This window comes from Cyrtonyx montezumae, unplaced genomic scaffold (genome assembly GCF_038088225.1).
Source record: "Cyrtonyx montezumae isolate F1298 unplaced genomic scaffold, pur_monq_1.0 scaffold_16, whole genome shotgun sequence".
NCBI classification, from domain to species: Eukaryota; Metazoa; Chordata; class Aves; order Galliformes; family Odontophoridae; genus Cyrtonyx; species Cyrtonyx montezumae.
In genome coordinates, this window is record NW_027071892.1 from 6,747,989 (window position 1) to 6,769,846 (window position 21,858).

General features: G+C 42.2%; 3 protein-coding genes across 5 annotated transcripts in view; 2 read left to right on the plus strand and 1 right to left on the minus strand.

The window, feature by feature from the left end:
- Positions 1-8,586, plus strand: part of CRAMP1 (cramped chromatin regulator homolog 1) — a 41,302-nt gene extending 32,716 nt beyond the window's left edge. For 2 of the 3 annotated variants that reach the window (XM_065732536.1, XM_065732535.1), the window contains exons 16-21: positions 288-466; positions 1,004-1,084; positions 2,029-2,263; positions 2,526-2,690; positions 3,349-3,494; positions 5,878-8,586. In XM_065732536.1, coding sequence (XP_065588608.1) covers positions 288-466; positions 1,004-1,084; positions 2,029-2,263; positions 2,526-2,690; positions 3,349-3,494; positions 5,878-6,042 — 971 coding nt within the window. In that variant the 3' untranslated portion in view covers positions 6,043-8,586. The remainder of the gene's footprint in view (positions 1-287; positions 467-1,003; positions 1,085-2,028; positions 2,264-2,525; positions 2,691-3,348; positions 3,495-5,877) is intronic. The other variant, XR_010621967.1, reaches the window with a different exon arrangement.
- Positions 1-21,858, minus strand: part of CYTH3 (cytohesin 3) — a 425,983-nt gene that overhangs the window by 236,804 nt on the left and 167,321 nt on the right. The gene's annotated exons all lie outside the window — the stretch shown is intronic.
- On the plus strand, positions 12,114-20,096 carry JPT2 (Jupiter microtubule associated homolog 2). The gene is made up of 5 exons (XM_065732508.1): positions 12,114-12,208; positions 16,377-16,522; positions 16,995-17,137; positions 18,734-18,779; positions 19,557-20,096. Exons 1-5 carry the CDS (start codon positions 12,165-12,167, stop codon positions 19,739-19,741), a joined length of 564 nt encoding a protein of 187 aa, XP_065588580.1. The 5' UTR covers positions 12,114-12,164; the 3' UTR covers positions 19,742-20,096.

Here is a 21,858-nt window from a genome sequence, read left to right on the forward strand (position 1 = left end):
GGAGAGGGGGGGGGAACTAATCTGTTTTGATATCCCAGGTAACATGTTGGAGCAGGGCAGAAAAATTGCAAGTGTTCGAATGTTATCCTTCATGAAGGAACAGCTGATACAGATAATCAAATAAAAACAGATACATATATTTTATTTTATTTTTTATCAAATATATATTTTATATATATAGTTTATATATATATATATTTAGATGAGTCACAACAGGGTAATTTTGTGAAGGAGAGACCTGTAATGTCTTTTTGCTGTGTTGTTTTTTTTTCCTCATTTCACCAAAGGTGCTATTGACTTGGCAGCTAAAAGTGCTGGTATTATCCCTGGTAGCCCTGTGCCTGTCCTGGATGCAGATGGTTTGTCAGGTGTATCTCCGCTGTCACCAGACAGAATGTCCACTGTAGTAACAGGGCAGGAGTCAGCAGCTGCACATCAGAATGGGAGCTCCATCACCACTGTGGAGGTCAGTGTCTTGAGTTTGCTCTTCCATTGTGAGGAAAGCCGTAGTGATGATGAATCTCCAACGAGCTTTCTCTTGTAGCTTGCTATTAGACATGACTTACCATGGTAAACCTAGGCTGTGCTGCATGGCATGTATTCAGGAAATGAAGCATCACTACTGTGCAGAACTTATTTCCGTGCCATAGAGTAGCTTTCAACTGTGAGACTGCAAGTTGTCCATCCAAAAATCTGGGCTTAAAAAGGAACAGTAGCATTTCAAGAGACAGTGTCTCAGAAGGGAATCTGTGGACAAAACATGGACTTCTGTGATGCATTTGGAATGGAAGCTGATTTTTCATTGCTGGTCTCCTTTGCTGAGACCCTTGATACATGTTAGTCTTTGATGTTTTCTCAGAGAGTTGATGGACCATTTTGAAAGGCAGAGTATATAGAAAGGACGTGTATAAATGGTGATACACACTTCTCTCATCTCCCTAGCCATATTTCCACCATCTTATATGAAAACGTGACTTAACATTATTCCTGCTGTTCCTTTTAGGGATCAGGCCCAGGGTGTCGAGTTCCATTCATCAGCCTACCAACACGTCATGAGCAGGAGGCAGTTCCTGATGGTTTTCAGGTAGAGTATGTGTTGAAAGAGCAGCTGTATGAAATGGGTAATGTTTTAAAAACCCTACTGGTCTTAACTAGCTAGCTACCCTTGTTCTCAGTTGTATACCATCATAACTGTTTTGTAGAAATGAAAATCTAGCATCTGAAGAAATGTAAAGAAATGCAGAAACAATGTTTAAATTTAATTGGAGGCTGTTCTCTAAAAATGCAAAACAAATCTGACAGGCTCTAATTTCTGAAGGATATACAAGTCTTACTTGTTTATGATTGCTCAGTAATAAGCTACATGTGTATTTTAGACACCACAGAAAAAGATTTCAGCAGTTGGCAGTCCTTTGCTAAGGAGGAATACTTGCAAATACTTACAAAAGATTTAGTTTTGTCAAGCCTGGTTGTAAGGCGATGAGAGTTAGACTTTTAAAATATTCATAATTGTTAAGCATCTAGAGGGTTTTTTGCCTATACAAAGGCAAATGTAATACTTAATTCTTAAGAACTGTCTTGTAGGTTCTAGAAAGCAATGTTAATTTTATTACTTTGGTTCGATGCTTATTTCTGTTCTGTAGGCTGTGTTAAATGTTCTTTGGAATGTTACAGACCAGTATTTTTCTGATGACTTGGCAGGTTATGGGCTGAGAAATACTTGTTTTTGCTTACTGATATTTTTTTATACAAAGAATGTGAGTTGTACTTATTAGTGAATGTCCAAAATATGGAAACAATCTTCTTTAGCTAAGTGAGAAGAATATTTTGAGGTATTTTTGATCATAAAGAGAAATACTGGAATTTATTCTGTTAGATTATTAGTCTTTTGGTTGTTTTTTTTTTTTTTTTTAAACTCAGTAATTTTAACCTATTATTTAGAATTGCTGGTTTTTTTGTTTGTTTATTTTTGGAGATATATCTAGGACTTCCATAAATTCATGAGCAATGAACTGTTTCTTACAACAGGGCACGTCAGTCCTTTCTTTGTCAGAGCTGTCCAAGACTCCCCTCCAAAATGGTTTGTCCACTCCTCCACTTCCTTCATTAGAGGCTTCCAGTACCCGGCTCTCTCCTCCCAATGTTTCAGCTCTCCTGGATATTTCTCTGCCTGGACCACCTGAAGATGTACTTTCTCAAGGAGAACCTGCCACTCAAATCAGTGATTCTATCATTGAAATAGCTATAAGCTCTGGTCAATACAGTAAGTCTGCAATTAGCTGAGGTTTTCCTATTCATGTTAAAATAATAATAATAAAAAAATCCTTGTCATCTTGTATGTCAGCAGAAATTTTTTGGGAAACTGTTTTTGAACTTTTCAAAGATACGTGTTGGAAATATGTTGCGTGGCTGACTTGTCTTTTCTAATGTATGTAGGTGTGGGGTTTTTTTTAATGTAAATTGGTGTGGTGTCCTTTGACTTTACTACATTGACTGAACCAGTGATCCCTGACATTGGCTTACAGGTGAAGGTGTTTCTCTCTCTCCTGCAAAGCTGAATGGCAGTGACAGCTCCAAAAGTCTTCCGTCCCCATCCAGTAGTCCTCAACAGAACTGGATTGCCTCTCCCAGCCACGATCCTCAGTGGTACCCCAATGACTCCACGGACTCGTCTCTCAGCAGCTTATTTTGTAAGTGTTGGTAGATAAGGAAATGTGCATGTGCCAAAAAAACAAAAAAAAAAAAACAGAAAAAAACACTGCTTATTAGAAGTGAACCTTTGGAAAACATTTAAGTAGGACACTTACTATTTATTTTCTTTTTGCCTTGAATGCATTTTCTTTCTCTTTACAAATCTATTCTTAAAACAAACCTGTTGCTAAATTGGGGCATAAATTGAAGCTTGTACCTTTGGGTGAATCATTTGTTGGTACTTCTTTGGAGTCTGCTTGGAGCCTGACTCATCAGTTAGGTTGAGACATTTTGGGTGTTTGGCCAAAGTGAAAAGATGCCCTTGGCTCTGCTGCTGGAAAACAGGCTTTACACTGTGCTTGGTGAGCCTAGCTTCAGAGATTACATCATTGAGTTAATTTGCTGGGGAAGCTTTTTTGTTTGTTTGCTTGCTCTGGGTGTGGCTTTTTGTTTTTTGTTTTTGTTTTTTGTTTGTTTTTTTTTTTTAGTTAAATTTAATGAGCCTGCACTTTGCTGATGGTGTTTGTATTGGCAGCCTATAATTTATAGGAGATAGAAGAAACAGTCATCCTTCATTTGCAATTTCCTTGTCTCGTTTGCCACTGCGAGGGCAAAGTTTTCAGTGCAATGTCTTACTGATATGCCTGTTCTTTATAGCAAGTTTCATATCCCCTGAAAAGGGACGAAAGATGTTGCCAACTCCTGTTGGGACTGCCAGTGGCACCTCCTTACTGGGACCTAGCCTTCTGGATGGGAACTCACGGGACTCTTTTGTATCACGGTCTCTGGCAGACGTAGCAGAGGTATGTAATCGTGTTGCTTTCAGCTGGTTTTTTCTTCCTTGTTTAGTACAGTGTTATTGCATTTTGTCCATCATATCTTCCTGAGGTACTTAAGGCTAAAATGCTTTAATTTCTGCACTGTAGCTTAACAAAATGAGTTTATAGTCTTAAGTGAACGATGCAAAATGATTTCAGTGTATGAGAGCTGTTGTGTGAAACTACTTTGGATAACTTTGGTGTAGGCGCTTCTTGCTGGAGGAGTACATATTTGTCTCTTTGGATATAGCCTTGTTTTGACAGAGAGGGAGTTTTAATCATCCCATTAACTGTTCTATTTTGTGTGTCCTACTTTATAGAACAGGAGTTGAAAAGACAAAAGATTAGAGAAGGATTAAATATTGATGCACTTATCTTACAGTTGGAGGACTGATAGAAAAAATAAATAGGCCCAGAAGGAAAAAGCATGAAATGGCTAATGCCAAGTTACCAAAAATATAGTTATTCTCTCTGTTGGTAGAATTATATTTGTTTTGAGGAGTGAAGACCAGCTGTTACTAAGACTTTGACATGCCCAGGGACAGAGCTTACCTTCAGAGGGACTGAGAAAGACTGGAGGAGTGGACTGCCAGGAACCTTGTGGAATTCTGTTTGGACAGATACCTTATCCTCAGGAAGAAATTGTCTGTAACAGCAACAAGGGCCAGAGACTGAGAGACAGCTCTTCTTTGAAGTATGTGGGCATTTCTGTACATAGCAAGCTGACTGTGAGGCATGATGTGCTGTGGCAAGAAAGACAGTGTCCTGGGCTGCCTTACCAGGAGCATAGGATCAAAGAAAAATGGTGACAGTCCCACTCTACTCAACAGCTATGAGTCCATGCCTGGAATACTGACATTCCAATGCAGGAAAATACATAAATAAGCTGGGTCAAGTTAAGCAGAGAGCCACCAAGGGCATCAGTGGGTAGAAATTCTCCTGTGAGAATAGGCTAATAGTACTAGGCTTGTTCAGCCTGCAGAAGGCTTCAGGGTGGGACAGACTCAATAGCTGCCTTCCAGTACTTCTGGAAAGCGGTCATCAAGAAAGTGCAGCCAGGGTCTTCACAGAGTTGTGCATAGTATAAAGAGTAGGCAAAAGCTGAATTGTGAGAGGTTCTGACTACAGAACCTGCAAAGGAAAGCTTGAGGATGGTCAGACAATGGAGCAAGTCACTCAGAGAGGTTGTGCAATCTCTGTCTTGAGAACTGTTCAAGACTAACAGGAGTAAAACCCCAAATAAGGTGATCTGTCCTCCTAGGTGACCCTACTTTGAGCAGTGTGTTGAACTAGACATTTCTTCAGGTCCTTTCCAGTCTTAATTAACCTATGATTTACAATCACTGATTCAGTGTAATTTTCATTGTAATTTCATGAGTGCTTGTCCCAAGGGAAGGAAAATGTCATTCCTACATGGGATTTGGACAAAGAAATTCTATATAAACTTAGTAACTGGAAGCTGCAGAAATCTAACGTTGGTGCAGTGTTTCTTTGAGCTTCAGAGTATATGCTCAGCTCCATTTTCTGGTGTAAATACAAAAGATTCTGCAAACCAAGAATCTGTAGAGTAGTACATGCACGTGGCTGTGTTAATTAAAGGCATGTATGATAATCTCTTTGTGGTTTTGAGGTGACAACTGCAGCCCTTGATCTCACAAAATTGCCTTCAGAGGAAAATGGGTTAAGCTGTAATTTTTAGACACGTCAGACCTGCTGCAGTGTTTTGTTGCTGTTGTGGCAGATGCAGGTTTGTATAGGAGTTTTTAGAGAAATCAAGTGTCATTTAGAATAGCTTTAATGACGAGATTCTGCAGGACCTATTATGAAATGTCCTGCAGAATCGAGTTCTATTTACAAAAAATTGCAGGTATTGTATAAGGTGCAATATATATACAGCTTTTGTACAGCACCTTTACTAGTGTTTCTTCATGCTGAGATAGGGATGTGCAGGTAAGGCCTGTTCAGACTTTTTTTTTTTTGAGAGGACTACATTTAGTCACAAGTAAGAGCTGTTCTCGGACTCAGACAAAGTGAGATGAAGAGCATCTTTCATGTGAGGAGGGGCTGGGAAGGAAGGACAAGAGGCAGTGGGCAAAAACTGGAACACATAAGAGACCATATGAACAAAAGAATTAACTTGTTTGCTATGTGAGTCATCAGAAACTGAACAGGTTGCTTGGAGAGGAAATTGAGTCTCTGTCTATGGAGATATTTGGAGTCTGACTGGATATGACCCTGGGCAACCTGTTCTTGTTGACCTGGCTTGAGCAGGGGGGTTGGACAGGGTGATGACAGGACCTCCCCTGTAACTTAACCAATTCTGTGAAATTTCCACTGACATGTAGCTCTTCTTCCATATCTCTTATAGGTGGTGGATTCCCAGTTGGCTTGCATGATGAATGAAAACAGCATTGATTACATATCTCGTTTTAATGATCTTGCCCAGGAGCTATCTATACCTGAGCCAACCCGCAGGGAAATTCTGTTTGATGGAGGAGGTGGTGGCCCCCCTATTGGAGATCTCTCCCAGTGAGTGTATGAAAACAGCAGGCTGGTGTAGAGACTGTTCAGCTTAAGTTGGAGCGGAGCTTTCAGTTCTGGAACATGGCAAGGGCAGATGGCAGAAGCTTAGTTGTCCCTGTCTTGGTGCACTTCTTTCTGAAAAAGAAACATTGTCTTCAAAGGTCTGAAGAACTATTTGCAGGTCCTGGAATGTGCAATATACTGGGAACAACAAAATACGGAATGATGTTACAGAAAATGGTGTGTCCCCTGCATCAGTGATGTAAGATGGCAGGTTGATAAGACAGTCCTGGACTTGTACTTCGGAATGGCCAAGGCAAGAAGCTCGAGCAGGAAAGGGTATTGCCAGAAGCTCCCCTACATGAATTGTTTTTGCATGGTACTCAGAATGCCATGATTTGGATTCCACACTGAAGTTGTGGAGTACAAAGGGTGTGGGTAGGTATGGAAACTGTTTTCTGACTTGATGTGTCCTAGTTGGCACCCTTTTTCTGAATTCAGTCAAACTGAAATTTGTTGCACTCTCTTCAAGATGCTGCAACTCTGTGATGCATCATTTTTATAGACCTTTATGTTTCTTTGGCTATCTTCCTTTCTTTGACCATTCCAGCAGGGGCACACACCTGCTTTCTTGTTTTGTAGGGGAGCTTTGCTTTACCCTACTCCCAGATTGCATGGATCCCTTGAAGAGATTACTCTAGTTTTAAACACCTTCACATGTCACTGTCATCCTTCTGACTGCACTCACGTTCTTCACCTTTGAGATTTCTCACCATGTTGCACACTTCACCCCAGGAGTTGGAGAGTGCTTTTCCACTTTCCTTGAGGAACAGTTGCTTTTCATGTCAGGAAACGCTGCAGAAGAGCTTACCACTATGAAAACTTTGTCATTAGTTTTGGCTGTGCTGGAAACCTGTATATATTGCTATCTTTCTAAAACAAAACAAAACCCAAACAAACAACAACAACAAAAACTAGTCCTGAGAATTTTCCTAGGAGAGGAAATAGGAAAAATTAATGTAATCTATAGATAAAAAGTATTTTAATGCTCAAGTTGTTGAAATCTGTCTTGCGTCATGAAGAGAAAAGGTCTCAAGTCCTAGCTTAATCCCTTTTTCTCCTTGTTCTATGAATTCCAGGTGCTCTGTAGTACCTCAGGGCATCATTTTTCTTTTTTGTCGCTCCCAGACACTAATGGATCTGGAACTCCCTCTGCCAGGCCCCTATGCATTTAATGATAGTGTTTTCAGTATCTGAAAGACCAAGATCCTTATTCCAGCTGGTGGAAAGGAATCTAAGATTGCTTTCTTTACAGTTGTTTTTTACTTCTGTTCTACCTTTATAACTCAGGAGACTTTTCCTATTTCCTTTCCTACTGGTTTTGAGAGAGAATACCTTACTGTGCCCCTTTGTTAAGCACTTGTCTGCTTCTCCAGTGAGAGGCTGTCTCTTGGCTGTTTTAAGTCGCTTTGAAATTACCCAGCAGGACAGTACTATATAAACCTCAACTTTATATTATTACAAAATAAACAAAACTTCCCCATCTTAGGCATTTGTCAGGGGTTCATTTTCCCAACTTGCACTATACTCGGTGGATGGAATTCTGCCTGCCTTTAGATGCTTTTAAAAGGCATTTGACTGAGACTTTCTGCTTGTAACCCTGCTCACGATGCACTGATTGCATTTGCCATTTTCCCAGTCACTTTACCTTGCTTACGTAGATTTTGGTTTACTGCTACGTGGTTTGCCTTATGCTCTTACCATTTAGGGAAAATGTAATGAGTTTTCTGATGCACCTTTTGTCTGGCCCACAGCAACCTTACTTAACGTCAATCAAAAACTCATGAGATTTGTGTGGCATTCCAAGACCCCATGTATAAGGTAGCTACAATCCCTGGCACAGGAACTATGCACCTGTGTAAAAAGCAGCCTTAGTATCATCATCAGTTATTCCCAGCACGGAGTCAGGCTTGTTTTAGTAGCAGGAAGGTGGTTATGACTAGAAAAACTGAGAATTTCATACCTGTGAGCTAACTTTCTGTGCTGGCCATGTGTCACGTGGGATGTTAAGTTCTTCTGTTATTTCTCTTTCATTATCCTTACAGAGTGTTGTTTGAGAATGGTGATGCAATCATCAGGAAAGTATGTAAACCTGGAAGTTGAAATCTGAAATGATATCAGAAGAATGAGTGCTGAGGATTATACGATTCTGAGCATTCATCCTTGTATGGAGAGAATATCCATTAATCTCAAGAGTCACTCCCCTCCAGATCATCTTAAGTTTTGCTAAAAATTGAGCTGTATTTTGACTTAGTCTTACCAGTGTCTCCGTTTGGCTTTGGCTTCATTTATTACTAGTGCTGGTTATTGTACATGCTGTACCTCCAAAACCCCTTCAGCCTTGCAGGACAAAAGCAGAGGGCTCCTCATGTAGCTGGGGACTCTGGATTACAGGACATGCAGGAGGAGATGTGATGTATTCTAAGCAAGCACTGTAACAATAAAAAATCTGAAACTTCAAAATTGTGAAAGACCAGCTTGGTGGTCTCTAATGTATTTAGGTAGCTTGACAGACATTTCATTTTCTCAACCCATGCTGCTAATTCGGTGGATGCCATGCTAATTTTGACTCTTAGATTGCCTAGAACAAGTGCCAGTGTTGCTGCACCATATGGCAGAGGATTTCATCAAGGTTTGTGAAGAAGTTCTGCCATCTGATGCACAGAGCTGTTCAGCTGTCCCTTCTCAGCCCATTCAGTTGCTATAGAGGTGTAAGAATGAATGTCAGCATAACGGCTATTTTTAATGACTCTATGAGATCAGAACATTTTCAGCATGCTGGACCCTTGCAAATAGACTTGGACCACCAAGTAATAACAAGTGGAAATGACAGAAGTCAGTTCAGCACCAACACTTTTATGGTTATAAATGTGTTTAGCATCAGCCTCTTTAAAGTTCTGATTACAAAACAGTTTGGCATCCTTTCTTTCATCAGAATCTCTTAGCATGCTCCTGCCTTTTGAGACTGGATGCTCCTAAGACTCCTGCCTTCCACATTTGGCTTCAGAATTCAGAAGTGCAGTGCTTTGCAAACACCATTTTAATAACAGTCCTTTCAGGACAATAAAGTTTTATCAGGGAAAAACTTGAAAGTAACTTAGATCATTGTGCTAATTTTGAATTAATGCAGAGCTTGTTAACCTTATGTGAAAAGTCACTTAAACACATTTCTGACTCAGTTCTGTATTCTCTGTGGATGGGCTTTATGTACCAACCATCATCAATTTGTGCCTAAGACTGCTAAGGGGAGAACTGGTGGGTGGATGTGTGTATACGTGTGTGTGTATTTATGTGTATATGTGCATGCACACACGTATTGTTAAAACCCAAAACTTTTGTTTCAGATTTAATTTTTGCAGCTTCCCTGACTGAAGTAAGAGGATTCATGTTCCTAACAATGTCGGCTTATCTTAAGCAAACACTGAAGCATGCTACACTGACATTTGGGTAGGGTTGTTTGAATGAAACATAACTGCTAGCTTAACAGCTGCCTGCTACACTGGGGTCAGTTGAAGAGGACAAATGGACACTAAGAACCTCCAGTTCTAGTATTAATTGCTCTAAGGCTGTATTTTTTTTACTAGTTCTGTTTGTAAACCTCTGATAGGCTTGCTCCATGCTGGTTTAATGACTGTATGTACAATGCAGAAGCTCTGAGTAGCTCAGCAAGGTGAGGGGTAGAAAGCCCAGTATTTGTTGCCAAAACAGACTGGGTGCAAAGCAGTACTACACCCTAAGAATCAGAGCTGCCTGTGGGTGCTGACACTGCTTTTTCTTCCGGGTATTGCATCCTGATTAGCCACACAATCCATTTTATCCTTTATCACTAAACCTACTAAGCATAGGAATACTAATTGTTTTTAGTATGGCATTGTTAAAGCCTTTCCTTGACATCCCTGTTCATATTTCTAAATTGAATTAAATAACATGGATCAAATGTAAACTTACAAAACATCTCATTTACTGACTCATTGATTCCAGAGCAGAGATTAAGTTGCATTTTGGTTTTACTCTCAGACTTTGGATGCATTTATAAGGAAAGTACTGCACTTTTTTTAAAGGAAAAAAAAACAAAAAAAACCAGAACTTTTTCAAACCTTTGAATCTCTTAATTTCAAAACAATTTGTAAATGTTAACTAAGTGAAACCTTGGCAAGCACTACAGCGCTAAGTTATCATTAATTACTGAAACATGATAACTGCTTTAGAGCTTATGGATCTGGCAGCAAAATTTAATGCTGTTTCTTTTAATAATAGTTAAGCCATATCATTTAAGGTTTCTGGCTTGTTTGAGATGTGAATTTGTTTTATAGATTATAAATATACCTATATAGTGTATGTATAAAGCAGAATGCTTGTCCTTACTGATTATTTTTTTGTACCATATTGTAAATTATATTATTTATTCTTTACCAATTTTGGAAAAAGGTGTTTTGGTTATTTAATATAATATACAAAAGCTGTTAAACTTCCTCTGTTTAAATTTCCAATTCAACTTGTAAAGCTGTTTTTATTCTTGTGCATAAATACATACTAATACTTGGTCTAACTCATGTCCAGTGTATTCATTGCAGTTCATGGCCTGTCAGATTTTCCATTTAACCTCTATTTACAATGTGAATAATTGCCATTAATATCTGCCATCCCAGGATTTCCTGGATTTTCATGATTGAGAGTGTTGTTTTAGTACCTTCCAGCTTCCATCCCCAGTGGTGTTCTCTAATTGTTGAAGTCAGAAATAAGTCACACCAGAGGATTTGCTGTCTTGACTCTCCTGTGTTGGACACTGGTCACCAGTAACAAGGAGGAAGGTGGGGGAAGGAGAAATCTTATTTTGATTCTTCTCCCACCCAAACATGTGCACCCCAGCAGATCTTCAGTAACTACAGATAAGCAAGAGTTTGGATATGGAGGTGTTGTGCTGTTGCATTTATATAGACACCTCTGGAAGGAACCAGAGCTGTGCAGTGTCTTCAGAGATCTTCGAGGCCACTGAGTAAAGCTGGGAGGCTGCTGGTGGCTTACCCTGCTTCCAGCAACCGGGCGGACTGGAGGACTCCTGCAGTTGCTTTCAGCTTTAATTATCCTATGCTACTGTACCCATTTCTGACTCCTTTTCACTTAGCGAGTGCAAGGATAGTCTTGTGACAAGAAATGAAGCACATCTTCAGAAGCACGATGCTCGTCCCTTGCTTCCTCTCCCTCTCAGATGAGTATTCAGCTCCCACTGTGTGCTGGGCCCTGTGATGGGAACTCTGCTCACAGCTAACAGAAATCTTCAGCTCTTCACAGTGACCTGAACTCTGCCCTCAGTGAGCAAAACTGAGTACGTAAAAACAGATGTTCCAGAAACCATTAACAAAGCAAGGACAAAACTGAGCTGCAGCAGCTTCAAGCCACGGTTCTGCCAATAGCAGTGCAACGGTTCCAATGGCGCAGCACTGACGGGTTATGAAACCTCATCCCTGGGGAAATGGCCTCAAGTTGTGCCAGGGGAGGTTTAGGTTGGAGATCACGGGAAACATTACAGAAAGGGTCATTAAGCACTGCAACTGGCTCCCCAGGGAGCTGGTTGAGTCACCATCCCCAAATGTGTTTGAAAACCGCCTGGATGTGGTGGTGCTCGGGGCCGTGATGCGGCGGTGGGCTGTCAGAGGTCGGGCGGAATGCTTTGGTTGCGGTTGGACTCCATCATCTGGAAGCTCTTCTTCCAACCCGAGCAATCCCACGCTTCTAACACGGAACCGCAGCGCCCGGGCCCCACCGCCCCTTTAAACCTCCTCCTCCTCTCGCTCCGCCCTTCCTCTTCACCCCGTGGTTCCTGACGGACGCGCGGAGCTGCCAATGGGAGCCGGGCCGGGCCGGGCGCCGGCTCCGGCCGCTTTCAAAGCTTCCCTCCCGCAGCGAGGCCCTTCGGGTGGGCGGGACCCCGAGCGGGGCGGGCCGCTTTCGATAGGCTGCAGGCTGTGATGGGCGGCTGCGCGGGCCAACCGCGAGGCGGGGCGGGTGGGGGGCGCTACCTGCTCCTCAGGCGGCCGTGGAGGAGCGCTGCGCGGCTCGCGCTCTCGCACCATGTTCCAGGGCCCCGAGACCGAGCCCGCCAAGCCCAGCTCCAGGTGGGGCGGCCGGGGACTGCTGGGGGCGGTGCGGGCTCCTCGGCAGTCGTCGTTTGGGGCTCGGCGCGGGTTGGAGACGCTCGGGGCGGGGGTAGGGGCTCTGCCCGGGGTGTGGCGCTGAGGGGCGGAGGCCGTGGGGGTCCCGCTGTGGGAGGAGGGCCGGGCCCCGCGGAGCCGCTCGCTCTTGGTTTGCGCCTCCGGGGCTCTCCGGGCTCCGGCGCCGCGCCGAGGAAAGTGGGTGTGGGTTTATTGTTCCCTCGCGGGGCCGGAACGCGCCGCGGCTGCGGGACGGGGGGTGCGCGCTGAGGGCGCGGAGCTGAGGTGGGCCCCGGGCCGGCTGTGTCCGCAGGGGTTTCTCGGGGGCTGTGCCCCCTCAGCTCCGCCTCTGAGAAACCGCCGTTCTCGGGGCGGGTTGCGAACCGCGTTTAGCCGCTCGGTGGGGGCTCCGGGTCCCGAACAAGAGCTTTGTTTGTGGGTGATGCAAACCCTGCCGTGGTTCTCGCTGCGTGGCTGCTTCCAGGTCAGGAATCTCTGCAGCCGCCACCGACGGCGGTGGAAGCGCAGAGCTCCGTGGCGGAGAAAGGCGGTGATTCAGGAAAGCCTTTGCGGTGAGGTTATGAGCAAACACCGCTGCGAGTGAGTGGTGCTGACGACGTTTTAACTGGGAGCCTGCGCTGAAATGGTTGTCCCAGTGCACGGGGATAGCCGACAACCAGCTGCCTGCTGGGACGTGTTACCTGCTTAACTATATTTTGATTAAACTCTGAGCTTTGTTGTTAAAGTTTTGCTGCTCTGAAATAAAACCAGCTGCTGAATGTTTGAGAGCTGCTGTGGCTCTGAAGACAAAATAGAGCAGATTTTGTCACTCTGCTGGTGCAGTTTGTTGTACAAGTGCTTTGCTTTCACATATCATCAGTGCACAGAATCATCAAGAGTTGGAAGAGACCCTCAAAGCTGTCTAGTCCAACTCCCCTGCATGAACAGGGGCACCTGCAGCTGTATCAGTGGTTAGAGCCCACCCAGCCTGACCTGAGGTGTTTCTAGGGATGGGGCGGCACGCGCCACCTCTCTGGGCAGCCTGTGCTGGTGCCTCACCACCCTAATTGTAACAAACTTCTTCCTTATATCCAATCTAAATCTTCCCTCTCTTAGTTTGAAATCATTTCCCCTTGTCCTGTCACACCAGTCCCTGCTAAATCGTCTGTCCCTTTTTTTTTTTTTCATATAGCCCCAATTTTGATACTGACAGACTGCTCTCAGGTCTCCCTGCAAACTTCTTTTCTCCAGGCTGTGCAGTCCCAGCTCTCTGCCTGTCCCGTAGGGGAGGAGCTGTCTGATCCCTTGGATCGCTTTTCATCCCTTTTATCATTTTTGTGGCCCTCATCTGATGTGTGACCAGCTCCCAAACCGCTGTGCCAAAAATGCTGAATGTTGTCCTAACTGATGGCCTTGCACATACAACAATGTGATACACATACTGCCCTCCTCCCCATCAGCATCGTTGCAGCATGCTGCAGAGCTCTCAAGTCAATAGCATAACTCCTCGAAAGCTTGCTGTTTGTTTATAAGTGAGACATTCAGTGAGCAAGGAGCCTGCAGTGACCCACCAGCAAAAGCTGACCAGTAGCTTTCTGGTCCTTGCTTCAGAGCTAGTTATTCCACACCTTGGCATCTGCCTTCTCACTGGCATAGTGGTGGTCTCTGGTGTGGAATGCAGCTCTTCTCTTTTATCTGCTCTAACAGAACTGTCTGAGAAGCAGTAAGGCTTCAGTGTACTCCTTCCAGTTGTACGTAGCAGTAGCTGTGTAATTTGTATAAACTCACAGGTAGGTAGCCAGTGTCTTGAAGTAATGAATAAGTCTTGGTGCTCCTTCCATAACTTGGCTGAAAGGCTTAATTGGGAAAGAACATTCAAATTCAGTCTTTGAGTGTAGAAAAAAAGCCCACAAAACCTGATTAAAATTCTTCAAGCCTGCCAGTAGAGAACAAAGCAATTAGTAGAGCATTTTGAACATACAGGGTAGGTTTGTATTGGCTGCTTGAGATACACTGATGGACTCCAGTCAACCAGGGGCACTTATTCACTGCAGCAGTGGTTTTTTGTGTTATACGTTGGTCTGAAAATGGGAGGGCAGCATAAGAGTAACAATTGTTGTTGGATTTATTGTTGTGTTTAATTGGCTCGGCTAGTTCAGTAATCAAGAGTTTAATCTGAAGGATTTCTCAAGATCTTTTTTGCAACGGATCTTAAATACAGTTGCAGAAATGAAAAGTAGTTTTGTTGGTTTTTCCTGGTGCTGGAGGCTTGTGCTTAAGAAATCAGCGTGGTGAAATGGAGTGAATCTCTGGTTATAAGAATTTCCATCTGTGTAAACTCCTTCTCTCTTCTTTTCAGCCTCTGTAGCAGTATGCTTAGATAAGTATGTGTAGAGCTCAGATAAGAGTAAATGCATAAAAATAGCTAAAGTAGTTGAAAGTCAGAAAGTATTTAATTCTGTGGGTGTACCAGCAGCCTTACTGCTTTTACAAGAGCCCCCTCCCAAACTGCTCTCATTTTTTGTTGTTCCCATAGTTCTCCATTTCGTCTGCCAAATTTAAGTATATAAAGTGCCTCTTACCGTTTCTAGACCATTGTGAATGATGGAAACGTGTAACTTACCCACGTGATGTATGCTTTAATAGTGATTTTAGATCTTCTGGAACTTACGGAAAGCCTTTAGCATAGCTGGATCTGTAGTGTGTTGAACACTAATCGGCCTTCTGCTCAGGTTCTGCCTGCGCAGCTTTTAGTTGCTTCCTCAAACTCAAGAGGTTCATGAAAACTAGCCATGCTAAGGGCTGAAGTGCTGGAATTGGCTAGTAAAGACCATATCCTCCTGAGGTTGCTTCTGATTTCATAAACCACTCCCAAAACAAAAAGAGGAACTTTTGTCCCCTTCCTTCTTTGATGTGATTTCTGCATCGTGATGGGGTTATCATTTCCTGATGGGGCAGCCTAATAGTTCAGACTTTGTGGGATTAAATCTTAATGAACGGTCTTGGTTGAGAGGAATCCCCTCTTATAGCTGATGGATGTCTGACCTGGACTGGCTGGCCCCTGCTGCAGACCAGTGGAGTCCTGTGGTGTATTGAGTTATTAATTCACTAACATTAGAATTCTGTTCATCTAGAGGGGAGGTGTTAAAGATCCTGCAATTTATAACTGTTCTCTTTGTATAAAAGGAAAAGTTCATTAGGCTCCAGCTCAGGTATTTGGATTAGAAGAGGTGTAGTTGAGCTGCTGTTTTTGCTCAGCTGCTAAGATTGCAGGTAACTGATAAGTAGATGCAACTGTGAAGGTGGGTTTTGATGCATTACTTTGCTGTGCTTTTTCTGTGGATTCTCAGTTGTTTCCACTTCACTACTCCCAGGTATTCTGAAAAAGAACAGAACCAAAGTGTTGGGCAGGACATTGAATTACTGTAGGTTTATTTAATGGCAAGTATGACTTTCACTAGATTTTCAGTAAGTTAATCAGTTTCTAATATAAGCTTCAATTTTTATTTGATCAGTTTTTAATTTTTAATGTTCGATACAGCTGTTAGGCAGAACTTTGGTCTTAATGGTTTTGCATCAACAGCTGAAAATTAATGTTCTTGCATTTTCCTTTCTGTTCTAAACTCTGCAGCACATAGTATCACAACTGATGGTTTAAATGAGCACATTTTTAGTAGTTAGGAGATGTCTGACTTTGTCTAAATTTTACTTGTAAAAATTTGTTTGAACTGTGTCTGATGCAAAGTCAGTGTATGGAGTTCAGCAGAAGATCACATGCTGTAATTAATGGCTTATTTTCAAGAGAAGATTTCTGACTCTGGTTTGTGTCTTAATCCCATGTAATGTCTGGCAGACCACAGGCAGCACAGCAGTTTGTTCTGATGCAACCGTTGGGACCATTTCAGGTAACAGCCAAGGTCAAGTTGACTGACAAGGAAGTTGTCAATGCTTATGTGAAGCTTGAGAGTATTTTATTAGGATATGTTCTGAAAAGTTGATATTTCGTGGACTTGGATTTATCTGAAGTAAGTGTGAATCAGAATAGGTAATCGTAGCATATAAGGGAGAATGTGGAGGGGGCATCAAATGTTTTCAAACAGATGTTCACCTCTCCCTTCCTTCTGTGCTGCAGGGTACTGAAGCCCCCTGGAGGAGGTTCTAGTAATCTCTTTGGAAGTGCAGAAGTTTCTTCTTCCAACAAGCCACACCGAATGGCATCCAATATCTTTGGGGCATCTGAAGAACCGCAAAATCTTCCAAAAAGAACAAACCCTCCAGGTAAGGGCAGCCACGTCCTGCAGCATGGATGGGCTCTGAATTGTGGAGCAGAGCTGGGTTTGTGCTGCTGCTATGGAACACTGGCATCTTATGTCATGTTTTTACAGCATGAGTGGACCTGAGCGCTGAAGCTATTCACATGCATGAATATATGAATATTTGAGTGACTTATATGTTCATAGGCTTTTTAGCACATCAAGTCGAATCCTTTCTGAGTTGAGGCCTAGGAGGTGATGAAAGGAAACTGCTTCTGTTCTAGAGCTCTGTCATCAGCTAGCTGCAGTGAGTACAGCTGTGAATCTGAGATCCTCTATTGAATTCTTATAATAAAGGATTTCAACCAATATCTTCAGGGAAGAGAAAGTAAGTCTCTGGCTAGTAAGGTTCCAGAAGTCTTTGAATTTTTTAATATATATATTTTTAGATAGGTAGGTAAAATTAAGTCATCTGAAAAAAAAAAACTGTTTTGCAGGTGGAAAAGAAAGTGGTATTTTTGAGGATTCTGGTACTGCTCAGCCTCGTCCACGTTTGAATCCACCTGGTGGGAAGACAAGTGATATCTTTGGGTCTCCAGTGTCTGCCAACGTTGTGCGAGCACACCCAAACAAGCCTAAGGTATTGATCTGTCTCTCACTTGAACCAAGAAGCTAGTAGCTCAGTGAGAGTCTTGTGAGCCATATGGCAATGCCTGTTGTTCTTAAGGTAACAAACCTAAGTGATGCATGGGGTAACTTCAGATTAGACAGCTAGTCCTGAAATTTCTTTTAACAGTTTATCTGTGGTGTGTTGGTTCTCAGCATGCTTGCAGTTTGTGATAAAAAATAGTGCTTCTGAATCATATGGTTTAGGAGAGGTATGGCTGGAGTTTTTGTGGCACGTAGCCAAGAGTGTGATTCTGTGATGTCAGAACAAACGAGTACCTTGCTATATCAGTAATTATTTGTCAGTCTTAAAGCTGGAATATGGAACAGTTGGAGAGGCTTGTGGTTGCAACCATGTCTGGTTTTGGAAAAGAAAAATAAGAAACATTGCAAATTATATTCAGCTTCTGTGTTCAGATGCCCTGTGTTTGGGTTTACAGCAGTTGCTTTACTCTTAAGTCTTGAAGCAGTGATTGCTATATTTGCCAATGGTTTTGCTGTGTCAGGTACCATGAGGTGCAGCTGATACTCCTTACTGTGGAAATGTATTAGTGGTCTCATTTGTCTTGGAACCATAGGAAGGAAAGATTGCACCAATTTAGTTCTTGCTGTTTTCCCCCTTAAACATGAAGGTGCTGGCTGTGGGCTTTTACCTGACTTTTAATGCACTATCTCTAGTTTATTTGGGAGGGATTGGTCATAAGAAAGGGAGGGCGAAAAGAAAGACTGTGGAATATAGGTTTTGTTGGGAGTAGTGCTGCCAGAGTAGGAAAGTGCTTTTTGTTCTCTGTACCCCTTCATGGGATTACTCTATGACTCCTCTCAATAGCTTTATTTTTTATTTTTTTGATTTTAATATAACATTGTAAATTTAGTGAATTCCTGTCTAACTGGAGGACAAACCTTTGGAAACTCCTATGAATTTAGCTAAAGCATTGCTATTACAGGAAGAGGATGGGAAGGAGATTGCAACTTGCAGTGATTGTAGCAAATGCGTTCTTTGTGGGTGGGGAAACTTTTCTACAGTACTGTTGTGTATTTCTGATGATCAATTAATGTTACTGGGAAAGTAGTCTCAAAAGGCTTTGTTAATTACTGTCTCGTTTTGGTCACTGTTGGTGCCTTCCTAGAACAGGAGCTGCCTGTTATCAGTGTGAGTGCTGCAGGGCTGCTTATGTTCTAGCTGTTCTAGATTAAGACTTGACTTCCCTGAAGTGGTATTAGGTATTTGTCAAGCATGGTAATCCTCAGCCTTTGGGCTGAGCTGTCTATTAGATTTTAAGCATCTAAAGAGCTAATGTAATGTTTTCACTTGTTTCAGTGAATTGTCTGAGATAAGCACCTGAACATAATGTAGAAGTTAACTTTGAGAGTTTACTCCTAGTAGTGCTTTTGGGATTACCTAGAGGTGAAGGGGATGAAGGGCTGTGCACACTATCTGTGGCTGTCGGTTCTTACCATGATAAACAAATGAACTTTGGTCAGAAACAAAACAAAATCTGAAGATTCTGTGACAGGGTTAGTGTTTGAGAACAGTGGTATACTAAGATTGTTTTTGGTTCCATTGCAGGATCACATCGTCTTGAAGGAAGATGAAACACCAAAGAAGCCAGAAGGTCAGCAAGAGAAACTGCTATTTTTGAGAATATATGACCTGAGCAATAGTTTCTTGTGCTTCCTCTTAAAAATATAAGTCTAAGGCCAGTGGTTAGCATAAAATAATGGAGAGGTTTTCCTTCTCAATCAGAAACTGAGTCATAAGATTTCAGGGAGATCATCTTCTTCCTCTGATTGAGGAGAACACCACATACATAAGTCTCAATAGTGTGTATATTGTGTGCATATTTACTTTGCTTGGTGCTATATTGATAGAATAGATAGACACCTCAGTGTATTTATAAAGCACCCTATTAGATGCTTTCTTTCTTTCTTTCTTTCTTTCTTTCTCCCTCGCCATCTCCTTCAAGTGTGTAATGTAGGCATCCTCTGGCTGTAAACAAGAAACAGCTGACTAATGAAATGTGCTATTGCTCTGCTAATTATAGTTAAGGAATGAGGAGTGCGTGGTTTTCGAGCTTGATATGAAAGGATTGCTTGGTGTGTTGCATCTCTTAATTGCTTGAAAGTGACAAGATAGTTCTGAAGGTATGTTGCTTAGCCTGTGTATCTTTCCTAGACAGTCTGCTTAAGGAAGAAAACTACCACGAAAGTGGAATTCTTTCCTGGTATCTGTTTCCTTCAGGAAAAATGAATAGGTATAAGCTGTGTCCTTAGTGTGCTGTGGATGGGAGACATTGGGAAGAATTTTGCCTACTCAGGATGATATGTACAAAAAGTGCTTCATTCACTACAGCGTGCAATCTGGTCTGATCCTTTTTTTTTTTTTTTTTCAGCTGCAGAAAATAACAAACCACAGCTGGAAGATGGTGGAGAGAAAAAAGATTTGGGCAAAGAGGAGAGATGCAAGGAGCCAGAACCCAAGATAGATGATCATGAGCCCAGATTAGGGCCGAGGCCACGTTCACACAACAAAGTTCTTAATCCCCCAGGTGGAAAATCTAGCATTGCATTCTATTAGGGTCATCTGTTCACTTTCACTAATGGAGTCTGCACAGAAACTCTGGTCTGTGGTTGTGAGGTCAGTTGTCAGGGTATTGTTTGTGGATAGATCCTTAGGCTGATGGATGAGGGTTGTGCTAAAGTGTGTGGAAAAGAAACCTGATAATTTGGGGAGGGAGGGCTGAGGGGGGGGAAAGGGATGCCCTGTGGAAGGCAGGATTATTGGACTGCCTAGGTGGGTGGTGGAGGGAAACATTAGTGTAACTTTCTGAAAGAGCAGTGCTGCTTTGTGGTGAGTTCATCAGGCTAGCGAGTGGCTCAGGACTCTGGTGGAGCTAGACTTTTCTGTACAGTCAACGTGTAAAACATTGTGAGTGGGTAGGGACCTGGAGGTCACATCTGGAATATTCTGAAGCAAAGCAGGTAGGCTATGCTTTTTTCTAGGCAGTGGGAGACAGCTTCACAGTGCAAGTTGACTTGCAGTCACTTTAAATGTAAATAGTTCCACTGAACAACCAGCGCTGCCTTGTTCTTGAGTGTCTTTAAAAATCTTTGGTTCTCTTTCTCTCCTTTCTTGCTTCACAGCATGTGATTGGTGGTACGAGGACAGAACATGCTTTTACATTCTCATAAATCACCATATGTTAATAGATATCTTGATTTATTTTTTTCCCCTCCCTAGACTATTCAGGCCTTTCTTCTGCCTTCAGTAATCTGCTGACTAGCTGTAGATAAATGATAACACCAGTCCAGTGTACTGTTTCATATAGGTGCTTCTAGAAGACTTTAAATGGAAGTATAATGGTTGAGTGCTTGCATGCTTTATGGAAAAGATGTGAGTGCAAGCAGTAGTTTAGTAGTACTCTTTGAACAGAAACAACATATGGTCTACAGTTACTATAGAAAATATGCTGAAATGCCTAGCCAGCTGGCTTTGCTAACCCACCCTGTATGGAAATGCCTTTGTTTCTTCAATGATTTTTTACTTTTGTATGCTGCAGAAACCAGGACTGTTATACTGTCTTCACCACAGTGCATTTTTTCTTTTGGCTGTGCTGACTCTGTTAGAGAATTCTCGTCTTCAATCAGCCTTGCATTTGCCTTTTACTCCTTCAGATTTTTGTTCCTAAGGAAGAGAAGCTATTTGAATTCTTCCCAGACCATGATTGTAGTTGTTTTGAGCCGTAATGTAGACTATCCTAGTTGGAGAAGCAAAGACTTTTGCAATACAACCTTTTTGATTATGGTGGCTATTTTAAATCATGTTTGGAAGATGTGCATTTTTTGAACAGTAATATGTGGGGAGGGTAGCTTCCATCGTTGATTCTCTGAATGGGCTTTCTGAACATATTCAGAGCTTTTGTATTTGAATGTCAACATTAGGTGCTTAGGCAGTTCAGTGTATTTAGTAGTGATTTTTTAAATTTGACATATCAAAACAGGAGTTGTTCAGGTACGCCAAAGAACAAGTGGCCTTATCTGCATGTATTCCTTGCTGTTCTAGCCCAGGTTCCCTGAAAACTGCTGCTGTTTAGAGGGAACTGTTTTTGGGTCAGGTGCTAGAAAACACTCTGATTATGGTGCTTATTAGTCTGCTCTGTTTATAGACTGCTCTGTTTAGTTTGTCAGAAGTGGTGGATGACTGTGTGAAGACTTAGGTGCCTTTTCAGACTGTGAAAGTGAAATATATGGGGCAGTGCTAGGGATCTAAATAGCCATGGGAAGTAGGAATTCCAAAGCCTTGGTGTCTTTCAGATAGATTTGGGGCTCTTAATTGTTTGGTCCCCTTGGAGAACAACACAAGGATTCTAACTTAAACCTTACATTGCATTTATATTACTTCCAAACTTGTATTTCATAGCAGCTTTTCTCAAGTCTGTGCTGCCTTGCCTCTGTCTGAGTTTCAGACGCTTCTGTTTCAGTACCTTGTTCCACACTTGACAAGATTCTAAGAGGTTACTAGATTAAAAAAAAACACAAAAAAACCAACAAAAACAACTCAACCGGAAGCTGCTTTCTGCATTGAAGGATCTGGTACAATTGACATTATCTCTAATACTGAGCTTAAATTTGTCATCTTTTAGAGCATTTGCTACAGTGCCTGTCTTCTAAACAAACTTCAAGCTGGGCCTCTAA

What these genes read in the sequence shown, in the direction of transcription:
- JPT2 (XM_065732508.1), top strand. Translation starts at nt 12,165, where the DNA reads ATGTTCCAGGGCCCCGAGACCGAGCCCGCCAAGCCCAGCTCCAG. An exon ending in AAAAAGAACAAACCCTCCAG is followed by an intron (nt 16,523 to 16,994) that starts GTAAGGGCAGCC and finishes ACTGTTTTGCAG; the next exon opens with GTGGAAAAGAAAGTGGTATT. An exon ending in CACACCCAAACAAGCCTAAG is followed by an intron (nt 17,138 to 18,733) that starts GTATTGATCTGT and finishes GTTCCATTGCAG; the next exon opens with GATCACATCGTCTTGAAGGA.